We start from the raw sequence: 14,084 nt of genomic DNA, 5'->3' as shown, positions 1-14,084 counted from the left end.
CCCAAGGTCACATGGTCGGATCAGACACTTCCTGTTGTTTCTGCAGAGACGCTGTTGAAGGTTCTTCACATGCAAGCTGCAATATTCATCATGTGGCTCAACAGGAAATAGAGTCATGCTCTGATGTTTCAGAATAAGAGCAGCAGTAGTCACAATAAACACGTATTGAAAGTAAAGATGATGTTGATGTGAGCGTAGATAAGGAAACAGGTGAACTTCAGTGTTTCCTGAGTGAGTGGGCAGCTTCACTCTGACTTCAATCTGCTTATCAGTCTCAACGTTGTCATTACAACCAGATACTTTTCCAGCAGCTTTGTGGCTCGTTGGTCAGTTTGTGTTAAAAACTGTTCTGCTTCTGTCATTAGACACTAAATCGACGGTGTCTCTGGTTGGGTGGTGCAGCTCTGCAGCTCTCATTAACACGTTTGCGTGTTCTCCTTTAAATGTGACCTCAGGTGTTTCTGGAGCCTTTCTCCCTCGTCCTGGGCCAGGCCAAGTCTAAACAGGTCCTGATCACCGTGGCCCAGTCGGACCCCAGGCACATGAACTGTCTGCATCGGCTGGGCGTCCTCCTGGGCATCACAGACTGGATCAAAGACTACCACAGAAAACTGAACCCACCACAGAGCCAAAGCTACAACACACACACGGCTCCTGTGGACCAGGCCAAGGTCAGAACCCACAGAAATTAATTATAAATAAATAAATTACTCTGCTCTCTGCTGAATTATCAGCAGAGAGCAGAGTACAAAACACTCAGGTTGCAGCTCTTTGAGCCGCAGCTCATATCAGCTATTTCTGTTTAATACGGATTCAACGGGTCACGGTGAAACTGGGCTGATGCTGTTTGTCTCTAGCCAGGGTCTGTACTCAGTCAAAGATCCTTTGTGAGGGAAGACGCTCCACTCTGTTTCACAACTGTACGACCACATGTGGAATAAGTTTTTCTTTTTATTGACACATGAAAATCATTGAACAGGAGGAACCAAAGAGAAAAAAAAAAACATTTAACCCAATCTGTGTACAAACTAAATATACTAAACAAATAAATAAGTAGATGAAATATAAATCTATATAATAATAATAATTATAATAATAATAATAATAATAAGACAGACACTAGATAATGTGAGTAGTTCTTTCATTCTGTCAAAGAGACTCATTAACTAAAGAGAACCAGTCAGGATAATAATCTCCTCTAGTTCCAACTGCAGGTTTTGAAAGGAACCCAGGTGAATTATGGGAGATGTTGGAGCGACTCTCCACCATCATCATCATCATCACATGTTGATGAAGAACAGAGTTCATCCTCCAGTAGAGTCAGAGACAGTGAACAACACCTTTAGTGTGTCACTGTGTGTCGAGCTCTGACGTCACGTTTATGTGCAGCCATGTTGGCTGTAAATCACTGTCGTGTCTCTGCTCTAATTTCCTTCTTCTTCTTTGCCTTCAGCCTAATTTAATAGACTCTGAGAGCAGCAGTCTGTCGAACCTGAATATGAGTGAGGATGAGGACGTCATGGACAACAGCTTTGTCTCCTCCCAGCTCAACCACAGCCAATCACAAGGTGACTGAAAGGACCTGCAGCACACACATGACCCAGTTTCTGTTTTTCCATTTTTAACTTCTAAATGTTTTCTTCTAGTTAATGGTGAGCAGGACGTCACAGTTGAGGAGGAGGAGGATGAAGAGGAGCTGTTTGAGTTGGCCTCACTGCCGAACGGGGAGACGTCAGATGTGAGCATCGACGTTGAAGGAGGCCGGGATGAGGACCGGTCAGACATGTCTGATTCTAATGAGAAGGATGGTGCCAGCTCATCGGAGACCACATTGGACCTGCACAGAGCCGTGATCGAGGACATCAGGTTGGTTCTTGTTTACCACCTTCATGGATGTTCATGTTGAAGTTCCCTGGTTCGTTCTGCTGATCTGTGTCCTCCTCCATCTCTCAGGAAGAGTGAGTTCGGTATTGGGGTGGAACTGAACGCTGAGGGCCAGAAGCTGATGCAGGTTCACCAGGACCGGCTGGGCCGCAGCCTGGACCGACTCTCCACTGAGCTCTACAGCAAAGACACACACTTTGTCCTGGAGCTCATTCAGGTGACACACTGACAGACACACTGTGGTCATGAAGCGTAGTGACAGTGGAATCATGGGTAGGAAAGGGGCTGGGCCTCGTGATGTCATGACTTTGACCATCGATGTGTGCTATTACTGCCCCAGTCCAAGCTGATCATTGTCTGATGAGTGTGTTTGAGTTAAGAAGAACTGAGGAGATGAATTATATTAACTCAAGTTTAAAGAGTAAAGTTTGTTAAATGTTTTATATGATGATCAGGCTGATTCATATTAACGATGGTACTAATGAATACTTTTATATTGATTAATCCACAACTATTCTATAGATTAGTTGATTAATCTAAACTAAAATTATTTTTCCTCCAGAAAGTCTGACTGACACACTCACACAGTCAGTCAGGAAAAGTCCAGATTCAGGCCTGAACATCTCAAACTGAGGCAGCAGCCGATGACTTCACTCTTCAGCTACAAGGACAAACACACATGAACAAACCCTCACAACCCTCATCACATAACAGTACTGATTAAATGAGGCTCATAGTGAGTCTGTCATCAGCTCATCTCCCACAGTCACACACTAACCAGCTGATTGTAGCTTGAGCTTATCCATAATCTTATTGATCAGCTCAGACTGTTATTGGTTCTTTATCGTTACTAAAGAACTGTTTGTTTTTAAAGAATAAATTCAGAACAGGATTTGAGTTGATTGATCTGGTTTTGTCTCAGTTCACGATTCAGGGTGAAGATCATCAGTTAGACACACACACACACACACACACACACACACACACACACACACACACACACACACACACACACACACACACACACACTCAGCTGTGTTGTTGTGTAAAACAAACCAGGAGACAGACGACAACAGTGAAAATAAATATCTGTTATAGAGGTTTGTTGAACAGAAAAATTTACTGATCTTTTACTTTTTATTGCACTGACACTGAAGTTCAGTGATAGTTGTATAAACTCCAGTGACCTTCAGTTACCTTTACTTCACCTGCCGTTCACTCTGTGTGTGTGTGTGTGTGTGTGTGTGTGTGTGTGTGTGTGCAGTCTGAAGAGGCGGAGCGGAGAGAACCAGTGTGGCCATAAATAATAAATAGAAAATAGGAATATGTTGGTCGATGTTTATAAAGTGGTTGGTCTCTAAATATAAATCGGTGTCTGGGAAATGATGCATTGATTTAAAATATTGATGTCGATGCAGCTCTGATGTCGTTGACTAAACACGACAGCCCCAATAAATATTATGTCAGAGCGAAAAGCCTGATTTACTGTGATGATGATGATGATGATGATGAAGATGAAGGCTCTTTAGTTTCATGTCTTGTTATTTGATTTTTACCTGAAAGTGACAGTTGTGGTCATGTGACGTGTGGTTGTGAGGTGGTCAGGTACACTCAGTGTGTTACTGCAGCAGATTCAGATCAGTTTAGAGAAGCAGCAGGAACAGAGATGAGCTGCTGTGTTCAGGGTCAGCAGGAAAAATGTGTTTTAGACACTTTTGAAAGAAACAATCCAACCTCAGCTGTTGCTTTGCGTCTGACAGGTGACTCAGTGTAAATGTAATTTTAACTCCCTATTCTGACGTCTTTGTTTTCCTTTGTTCAGAACGCTGATGACAACTGTTACCCGTCAGAGGCCGGCGTCGTTCCATCACTGGCCTTCGTGGTGGAGAAAGACTGCATCAGTGTTCTCAACAATGAGATCGGCTTCCAGGAGAGAAACATCCGGGCCATCTGTGACGTGGGCCGCAGCACCAAGGGCAAACACAAATACGGATACATTGGTAAGAATGTACATGACATGTTGGTTTCATTACTTATCACTGTTGTTAGCTGCAGTCGTGGCTCCGGCCTCTGATTGATCTGAACTGTGTCACTCTTCACAGGACAAAAGGGCATCGGCTTCAAGTCGGTATTTAAGGTCACAGACTGTCCTGAGATTCACTCCAACGGCTTCCACCTGCGCTTCGACAGGACCTGTGGCTCCATGGGATACATCCTCCCCCACTGGACCGAGGACGAGAGGCCTCTGGACGCTCAGCTGAGGAGCATCAGTCACATCAGGTTGGAAGACTGAGAAATAAGTCCAGGTTGAAAACTGGTCAAATCCTGATTCTACAGTCATGACGTGGTCTGACAGAAGCACCAAACACATCAGATAAAGACAAAGACTGAACTGTCAGATCAGCTGATTCACTGTAAAATGGTCAGAGAAGTTAAAGAGACAGAGGATGTTTCTCACAGCTCAGCCTCTGTCTGGATCCACAACTGTTTAGTCTTTATTGACCTCACCTGCAGAACAACACTGACTTTTATTAGAGGCATTTCTCAAATTAAAAGCCCCCATTTCAGTGGACAGAAAGCTTTTATTTCTTAACAGGCTTTTATTGTTGTGCTGCAGGAAGTGTATTGTCTCACTTCCTGTTGCTGGTGTTTCTGTTGTTTACATGTTATTCAGATCTGTTGGTTTCTTCAGCAGTTAGTGATGACTTCCCTCTCTCTCTCTCCCTGTGTCTCTCTCTCTTTCTCTCTCTCTCTCTCTCTCTCTCTCTCTCGCCCTGTGTCTCTCTCTCTCTCTCTTTCTCTCCCTCTCTCTCCCCGTGTCTCTCTCTCTCTCTTTCTCTCTCTCTCTCTCTCCCTCTCTCTCCCCGTGTCTCTCTCTCTCTCTCTCTCCCTCTCTCTCTCTCCCTGTGTCTCTCTCTCTTTTTCTCTCTCTCTCTCTCCCTCTCTCTCCCCGTCTCTCTCTCTCTATCTATCTCTCTATTTTATTATTGGCACTTTTGCTTTTCCTGTTTGTAAACACAAACATCATATTTTAACATTGAAGTGAATTCATTTATGTAAAGATGCAATCCATAATCCAGCTCCATTATAATCTGTAACTCAGTTTTTAATTAGTTCCCTCAAACATACAGAACAGGGCAGGAGAGATACTGACTGACTGGTTTACCTCCTGTCTGAGGCATCTAGAGTGTAGTTGATTTTCACTTGAGGGCAGCAGAACAATCTCTAAATGCACCCACTTTATGTTTGCTGTGGCTAATGTGTTAGCACATCTTTGTCTGTGTATCTTTGAGCTCTGGTTTTGGTCTCCACCTCCTGGTGCTGGGCAGGCAGACAGCTGTTAGCAGCTGTTTGTTCAGAGCAGTGAGACTGAACCAAAACATGAGCTGACAGGAGGTAACACACTTGTCACAGGGCTGAGGGAGCTGCACAGCTGGGTCATAAGTTGGTTTGTGGCTTCGTCATATAATGAAGTTCAACCCATCTCATATAAAAATATTGATTATTGCAGCTCTAAAATGATTTTGAAGCATATTTCTACCAGTGAGTAGATGATTAACTTTATTGTTCACCTGTCACGTCTCTGTCAGCCTCTGAATGGAGAAATCTTAAATCTTAAAGCTGCATGTTTGATGTTTTCAGCTGGACCACTAAGATCTGCCTCCCTCTGCGCTCCGAGAGCCACCAGACCAGGAACCTGTTCCATGACGTGCACCCCTCCCTGCTGCTCTTCCTGCACCGCCTGCGCTCCATCACCATCTACAACCAGGTAGCTCTCGTACTGACACACACAGGTGAAGTCAGTCCTTCAAACCTAGAAGACGTCTTGAGGGATCACCTGTTTTTCATCACCTGCTGCCTCTGTCCTCCCGCAGAGTGAGAAGCGTCTCGTGACCATGACCCGGAAAGATCTGAGTCACAACGTGTTGGAGGTGGAGCACACGGAGGGAGTAGACCGCTGGCTGGTGGTCAAAACTACCCTGCAGCCCAAGAAGGTAACAAACACTAACACTAACAGTCCGAACTAGGAGGACTGCTGCAGTGACACTTTTAAAGTAACATCAGTAGAATGAACACAGATGTCGTGGTGGCCGTCGGGGTGCAGGGACTGATGCCAGAGGGAGGGGCTGTCATGGCCGCTGTGGAATTCCTGCCCAGAATCACACTTTTCATTCGTTGTCACGTTTAATTCATCCACAGGTAAAAGGTAGATTTCAGAAGCTGACGTCTGTTTCTACGTTTCACCTTCATTCATGTTCACACACACACACACACACACACACAAACACACACACACACACACACACACACCATGAAGCAGGTTTTAATGATGTGACATTGCTTCTCTCTTCTTCTGTGACTTCTCCTCACTTCCTGTTTCTTCAGTGACATGTGAAGAGAAGAAACACTGAGACCTTCTCTGTTTTCTGTCTATTATCAGGCACCAAGATCCATTTCTGTTCTGTGTTGACGTTGATCTGTTTCACCTTCAGATCAAAGAGGACGTTGAGTCGACTGAACTCGCTCTGGCCTTCCAGCTCGGCAGTGACAACACAGGAAGTGACATCGTATGCCAGCCTCAGAAACAGCCCGTGTTTGCCTACCTGCCCCTGAGGAGTTTCGGTTTACGCTTCATCGTCCAAGGTGAGAGTGGACTCTCAGATCGTAGAGCGATCCACTCAGATACAGAGAAACATTCACCTGTCTCTGCTCCACAGGTGACTTCGACATCCCTTCGTCTCGTGAGGACGTGGACAGAGACAGCTCCTGGAACCAGTGGCTGCGATCTGAGATACCTCAGCTCTTCCTCCAGGCCATGGACGTCTTCACTGTGAGACCATGATGACATTTGACTGAGAGCAGATGAGAGGAGACGTAACGTTAATGATCCCTTCAAAGAAATCTGATCATTTACAAACAGCAGAGTGTGAGATGAAGTAAGAAGAGGTGAAATGATCTGTTCTATAGGTCACATGGTGAATTCAGCATCATGCACAGAGCTGTGTTTGTTTTTAACATCATCAAAACCTGTCGTCAGATTCACTTATTGATCGATCCTGATTGGTGCAAACCAGTCAAAAAAGAAACCCAGGACAGGAGTGTCTGTCTTCTTTGGTCAATTACTTCATCTTCATCTAGGACCTCCTTGTTCATAGTAATAAGTTAATGAAGGGCCTTTAATGTGAAACATCTGGGCAGGAAGTGTTGAGTTTCAGTGATTAAAGCTTAACGAGGATGAATTAGATAAAATCAAAACAACTGGGAATAATTAGAGAATGAAAACAGAGTCTGAGCATCAGGACAGTTTTCTGTTGGTACATTAGACTGAATTTATCAAGACCAGAGGGAAACATGGAGGAAGATAAATTAAAAAGGTAGCAGATCAGAAAACAGTGACATGTTTTACTGACATATAAAATATACAGGTGTGTTTCAGGTAAACTGTTCATAGCTAAAGAAAAGCTCTGACCTCTGAGAGGATTTGTAGTAAAAGTCAGAATCAGGATGTTTGATATGAACTAATATTACTCATTAGTTGTTGTATGTGTTTTAGCCAGTTTCCTGTTTGCTCCTCTTCCAGGATCACCCAGAGTTCAGGGGGTTGAGGGGTCTCTGCCAGTTCCTCCAGTTCATCCCCCTCCCTGACGAGGTGCTGGACTTCTTCAAGCCTGTTGCTGGGCAGATTATTCAGCTGCTGAAGGGGCAGGCCTTCCTGCCGACGCTCAGCTCAGGTGGGACTCACGAGCTTCAAGTTTCAAACCTGACAAATGAAAAAACTCACAATAAATAAATGAATGTGGTAAATAAATCAGTGCAGTGAGTGAGACTGTGTGCCCCCCCCCCCAGACTCTAAGGTCGTGTACAAGCTGCCGTCCCAGGTGGCCGTCTGTCAGGACGCTGTGATCCGCGAGGTGATTGGAGGAGACGAGCTGGAAAGACATCTGTCTCTGTCCTATCTCCATCCGGGATTGAGCCCCGCCCCGCCCACTTCCCTGCTCACTCACCTAGGAGTGCGATACCTGCGGGGATCAGACGTCACCACGGTAACCACAGCCATGGCCAAGGAGCTGTTGAGGGTGGAAGGCATCCACTCAGGTGAGAGAGAGAAGAGGTTTGATGGATCAGTCAGGTTATAACAGGTGTAACGTGATGGACCATCATCATATTATACCGAAACATAAATATGAATATATATATATATATATATATATATATATATATATATATATATATATATATATATATATATGTATGTATGTATGTATGTATGTATATGTATATACACATATGTATAGTATAGTCACTTACCAGACGCTGCGACCTTCAGGTTTACCAGCAGCTCACTGTGAGAGGAGACACAGTCAGTCTCAGACCTGGTCAGAAGGAAAATCATCCATGTGTCATATATTTACATAAACACTGTAAAACTGAATTAAACCCACTTGCAATTGGGCCTTTAAGCAAAGATGGGAAATACTATCAAACTAATTATTTAAACCAGTATGAATGTTACTCATATAAAAATTACCAGGCTCAAATATCATATTAGGAATCATTCATTTGATCTGAGTCTGAGAGACAGCACATCCAACCCCCATGGGGAGAGAGAGGGGGAGAGAGAGAGACAGAGAGAGAGAGAGAGAGACAGAAAGAGAGACAGAAAGAGAGACAGAGACAGAGAGATAGAGACAGAGAGAGACAGAGAGACAGAGAGAGAGAGCGAGCCCACCTCAGAAAGGATCAAAACTGAAGGTCACCATATTTATTTAAACCTTTATTTTCGTGAGCAAATTAAGGTTTAAATAACTATGGTGAGTTTAAATTTCATGCTGTACCTTTTTCTCTTTGTCGCTGTGGGTTTTTAACGTGAGCGTCGTTCACTCTCACAACAACACACCCACAGAAGCAGGCGTCTCATTGAGACCTGTGTTTATTTGTGTTTACTGACTGAATGTGCAGCCACAGCAGGGCAGTGACAGAGACTCAGCCTCTGACTGAAGTTTACAATATATATTCAACACAGTCAGTGACCTGACGTTTGGACCAGTTTGAATATTTTCATGGTGAAGAAAGAGGAGAATGAAGAAGCAGCTCTAAACTTCACAGTGCTGATGTTTTATTTTTACCTTTTATTCATGAACATTTTTCATGTTATGAGAACAACAAAGAACAAACAGACTTGAGGTCGTGTGATGATCAGTAACTCAGATTCACCAAATATAAAACAAAACTTGCACATGTTACATATAATAATTATGAAAGCTCTGACTCACTGGATAAATAAACTCACTGATGGTTTTTCTCCCAGTTCTTTTTGGAGCCGTGTGGAGGAAGTTATCTATTCTTCAACACGTAGGTGTTTCACAGGGCCACAGTACGACAGCGTTTCTGAAGCCAGGATCTTGTAACCGCTTTTTTAGGTTTTTTGGGCCTTTCTGCTTGATTTGAGAGCAACAGTAGAGATAGAGAGGAAAGTCAGGAGAGAGAGGGAGGGACATGCAGCCTGGGCTGGACTCAGCCTTAACACCTGGTACACAGGTGGACCATGTACCAGGTGAACTACTGCAGTGTCTCTTTTACCTGCTGCCAGCATGATCTTTACTCAGCCCCTCAGGGATATGTCCGACCTGGAGGGATGTGAATGTTGTATTGATATGAAACCACAGGGTTTTTGAGGTGGTTGTTGTGAAGTCCAGAGGTCAGAGGTCATGTTTGGGAGTGATGAAGAAGTGAATCAGGTTTTTCCCCCAGTCTGTAGTTTCCCTCTTCAGTGATGTGATGTCATGTATAACTGTATTGTTTCCTGAATTGAAAGCATCAGTAGATAAGTGCTGATGGTTTTTATACTTGTGTTCTCTGACTCCGCCCCTGCCTCTCTTTTATAGATGGCGGTCTGCGACAGCTTGCCAGGCTGCTTGTTTGCAACTTCCGAGCTCTGGAGCACGGTTATGGAGAGGCAGACTCCATCCTGCAGACCCTCAAAGATCTACCCATAATCCCTCTGGCTGACGGGTCTGTGGTGGCGCTGAGCGGGGGTGGGGTGTTCTTTCCAATGGAGGAAACCAAGACCAAGAAAAAGGAAGCTCAGGCTCAAACAGGTAATTTAATGTGAACATATGAACACAGTCATATTTATAACAGGTATTTATTCAACTTAAACTACAGAACATATTATTACAGTCAGGAGAGTAACGTCTTTGATATCATAGACTTCAGATGGTAACTTGACACCACCCGTCTCATGACCATGGAGTTAAACAAAACGCCACACGTTGCTGTGTCTCCAGTTATTCTCCATGACAACATTTCAACATATGATCTGTCTCAGGTGAAGGTGAGGCTGTGAGAGTAAAACTACTGAACTCTCTGAGATCTCAGCACCTGGTACAGGATGTAGAGATGTGTCCGTGTCCTGATTGGACGGCGCTAAATCACCAGTGACAACAACAACAAAGCAGCAGATGGAGGAGGAGCAGCGTCAGGATGTAGGGCAGCTCAGTTTCACAGTTTCTGTTTCTAAAAATATGATGAGCTGATGTAGAAAAATAAAAACAGATAAATATGTCTCACCTCTGCGATGGTGAGAGGTTCACATGCTCCACTCTCCATCTGTGCTCAGCAGCGACACCGACTGAGGTTCTTCAGCCTTTTAAAGAAGCTGCTCTGTGACACATTCACTGTCACTGCTGCATCAGAAACCTGAGCTTCCTCTGAGAATAAGATGAGCCGCCGCTCACATCAGGTGGAGGAGCACAGACTCAGCCAGACTCAGCCAGAGCAGAGGGTTAGAATGGAAGACATGAATAATGGATGTGTGAACATCCTGCTCCTGCTGTCTGTCTGTCTCTCTCTCTCTCTCTCTCTGTCTCCCTCTCTCTGTCTGAGAGCCTGTAAGTGTCTGAGTGTAATCAAACCGTTGCCTCCGTCTCTCTCTGTCTCTGTCTCTCTCTCTCTCTCCCTCTCCCTCTCCCTCCTCTCTCTCTCTCTCTCTCTCTCTCTCTCTCTCTCTCTCTCTCTCTCTCTCTCTCTCTCTCCCTCTCTCTGTCTGAGAGCCTGTAAGTGTCTGAGTGTAATCAAACCGTAGCCTCCGTCTGTCTCTGTCTGTGTATGAGAGCATCATTAAATCACTGGTGTCTTCTTTAAGCTCCTTCCTGCAGCTCAGTGATCTCAGCTCACAGAAGTGAAACGATATTTGTGGGAGTGAAGTCTGGACTCAGGTTTCCAGGTCAGTGAGTGTAGTTCATCCTTCTGTACGTGAACCTAATGGCTCCAGATCTACTGAGAGCTGAACTCGACAGAGACGTGTGATAACTTCAGACAGGCAACTGAGTTAAACCCGGTTCCTCTGAAATATTGAGCAGCGCAGAGATCAGTGGGAAACATCCTCTCAGACTCAGAAAGTAGGTCACTGGAGGTTTTCACTCACACGTGTTTAGGTGTGTTTATTCTGTCATTATGTCAAAAAAACATATTTAATCACCTGTTCAAATTCAGCCAAGAGGAAATGACCAGATCAGTGCAGTAGCAGTCCCCTGCTCCTCTCAGCATCTGGTGCTGAATAAATGTTTCTTATGAGGAGATGAGCTGGACTCAGACTCTTCAGCACTCTCTCTCTCAGGGCCGCTGTCTGCACTGTACAAGGACGTCAACGTGGTTCATCCCTCTCTGCTGAGCTGCGTGGATCCTCTGGAGAGTCAGCAGGTTCGAGAGCTGCTCAGAAGACTGGGAGTTCATGACCTGGAGCCTCAAGAGCTGCTGGAGCAGCACATCTACCCCTCGATACGCAGCAACAAATGGAAGGTAGTGCTCCGATATACTGGATCCACTGGGTTTCATTCAAATGATTTTATATCAGTTTTACAGGTTTTATGCTTTTGGTTTAAATGTCTTTCTTCATCATCACCATCACCAGTTGAAGCCTGAGGCAGTGGTGGTGAGCTACCTGGTTTTCATCAAGCAGCATTCGTCCTCCAGCCAGTACTCAGATGTTGCAGTACCTGTCCTCACCAGCAGGGGGCTGTTGTGTCCAGGGCAGGACAGGGTGCACTTCTCTGAGGAGTACAGCAACATCAACCTGCTGCAGGAGCTCCCAGGTACACACACACACACACACACACACTTCTATCTTTGTGAAGACACTCATTGACATAATGCATTCCCTAGCCCCTTACCCTAACCTTAACCATCACAACTGAGTGCCTAACCCTAACCCTGACCCTAACCTTAACCTAAACCTAATTCTAACCATAACTCTAAAACCAAGTCTTAACCCTCAACATGTGATTTGAAGGTGTCTCAAAAAGTGAGGACCGGCCAAAATGTCCTCACTTTCCCAAAATGTCCTCACTCTGTTAGTAAAATACTTTTTTTGGTCCTTACAACGTAGCAAGTACACACAGACACACTCCCACTCACACACACACACTCACACACACACATCTCCTGTCGTTCTGCTTCAAGTGTTGTTCTTCTCCTGTAAACATTCATCCTGTCACTCCGTCTTCTCCAGGCTGTGACTGGATCGTGCTGAGTCCCTGCTACGTGCAGACGGATGGTGACGTCGCAGGATGGAGGGAGCTGTTCAACAGACTGGGAGTCAGAGACGGCCTCATCATCCGCAAAGAGACACGAACGCTCACCGCGAAAGAGCTGGTGAGGAGGACGACACCGCAGCGTCACCTCAGTCACACTCTGAGCTGCAGCTGTGAACGTGGAGGTTTCATGTACAGACACAATATTTACTGGTTGCATGGACACCAGGGGCAGAACTGACCCCCCTGCCTTAGAAAATAGGAGTGACTCATTGCGATGAGTCAGGTAGTGATTAAAGGATGAAGATACTGACGATGATGAGTCTCAGCAGGACTAGAGAGATCAGGAGCTGCTTTAAAGATGAGCAGGAAAAGCAGGTGTCACAGAGCTGAGGCTGCACAGGTCAGACGTTCCTGATGCCTGTTTTAGCTCAGATACAGATACAGATACAGATACAGAAACAGATACAGAAACAGTTACAGTTACAGATACAGATACAGATGCAGAAACAGTTATAGATACGGATACGGTTACAGTTACTGATACAGATACAGATACAGATACAGATACAGATACAGTTACAGATACAGTTACTGATACAGATACAGATACAGTTACAGATACAGATACAGATGCAGAAACAGTTATAGATACGGATACGGTTACAGTTACAGTTACAGATACAGATACAGTTACAGATACAGTTACAGAAACAGATACAGATACAGATACAGTTACAGTTACAGATACAGTTACAGAAACAGATACAGATACAGTTACTGATACAGATACAGATACAGATACAGTTACAGATACAGATACAGATGCAGAAACAGTTATAGATACGGATACGGTTACAGTTACAGTTACAGAAACAGATACAGATACAGTTACAGAAACAGAAACAGATACAGATACAGATACAGTTACAGTTACAGTTACAGTTACAGATACAGAAACAGATACAGATACAGATACAGTTACAGAAACAGAAACAGAAACAGATACAGTTACAGATGCAGATACAGTTACAGTTACAGTTACAGATACAGATACAGTTACAGAAACAGAAACAGAAACAGATACAGATACAGATACAGTTACAGATACAGATACAGTTACAGATACAGTTACAGAAACAGATACAGATACAGATACAGTTACAGTTACAGTTACAGTTACAGAAACAGAAACAGATACAGTTACAGATACAGATACAGATACAGTTACAGTTACAGTTACAGATACAGATACAGTTACAGAAACAGTTACAGATACAGATACAGATACAGTTACAGATACAGATACAGTCACGGATACAGATACAGATACAGATACAGATACAGATACAGTTACGTATATGGATACGGATACGGATACGGTTACAGATACAGATACAGTTACAGTTACAGTTACAGTTACGGATACGGATACGGTTATAGATACAGTTACAGTTACAGTTACAGATACAGTTACAGATACAGTTACAGTTACAGTTACGTATATGGATACGGATACGGTTACAGATACAGTTACAGTTACAGATACAGATACAGATACAGATACAGTTACGTATATGGATACGGATACGGAAAACAGTAAAAAACAGTGAAAATCGTTTCCCCTTGTTGATATGAAGACGACAGGTGACCCGGAAGTGAAAATGA

The 14,084-nt window shown here is 44.1% G+C and overlaps 1 protein-coding gene across 6 annotated transcripts in view; it reads left to right on the top strand.

Moving 5' to 3' along the window:
* Nucleotides 1-14,084, top strand: part of LOC139615331 (uncharacterized) — a 42,315-nt gene that overhangs the window by 15,719 nt on the left and 12,512 nt on the right. For all 6 annotated transcript variants that reach the window (XM_071473181.1, XM_071473180.1, XM_071473183.1 and 3 more), the window contains 16 exons: nt 456-671; nt 1,454-1,568; nt 1,647-1,866; nt 1,954-2,101; nt 3,707-3,884; nt 3,987-4,164; nt 5,527-5,653; nt 5,760-5,879; nt 6,378-6,528; nt 6,603-6,715; nt 7,466-7,616; nt 7,732-7,980; nt 9,771-9,983; nt 11,504-11,685; nt 11,798-11,978; nt 12,395-12,537. In XM_071473181.1, the coding sequence (XP_071329282.1) occupies nt 456-671; nt 1,454-1,568; nt 1,647-1,866; nt 1,954-2,101; nt 3,707-3,884; nt 3,987-4,164; nt 5,527-5,653; nt 5,760-5,879; nt 6,378-6,528; nt 6,603-6,715; nt 7,466-7,616; nt 7,732-7,980; nt 9,771-9,983; nt 11,504-11,685; nt 11,798-11,978; nt 12,395-12,537 (2,685 nt within the window). The remainder of the gene's footprint in view (nt 1-455; nt 672-1,453; nt 1,569-1,646; nt 1,867-1,953; nt 2,102-3,706; nt 3,885-3,986; nt 4,165-5,526; nt 5,654-5,759; nt 5,880-6,377; nt 6,529-6,602; nt 6,716-7,465; nt 7,617-7,731; nt 7,981-9,770; nt 9,984-11,503; nt 11,686-11,797; nt 11,979-12,394; nt 12,538-14,084) is intronic.

The sequence above is a fragment of the Trachinotus anak genome, unplaced genomic scaffold (genome assembly GCF_046630095.1).
Source record: "Trachinotus anak isolate AG129_WGS33_773 ecotype Australia unplaced genomic scaffold, CSIRO_AGI_Tana_v1 ptg000048l, whole genome shotgun sequence".
NCBI classification, from domain to species: Eukaryota; Metazoa; Chordata; class Actinopteri; order Carangiformes; family Carangidae; genus Trachinotus; species Trachinotus anak.
Note: the sequence above shows the minus strand (reverse complement) of the source record. Positions and strands in the feature narration are given on the sequence as shown.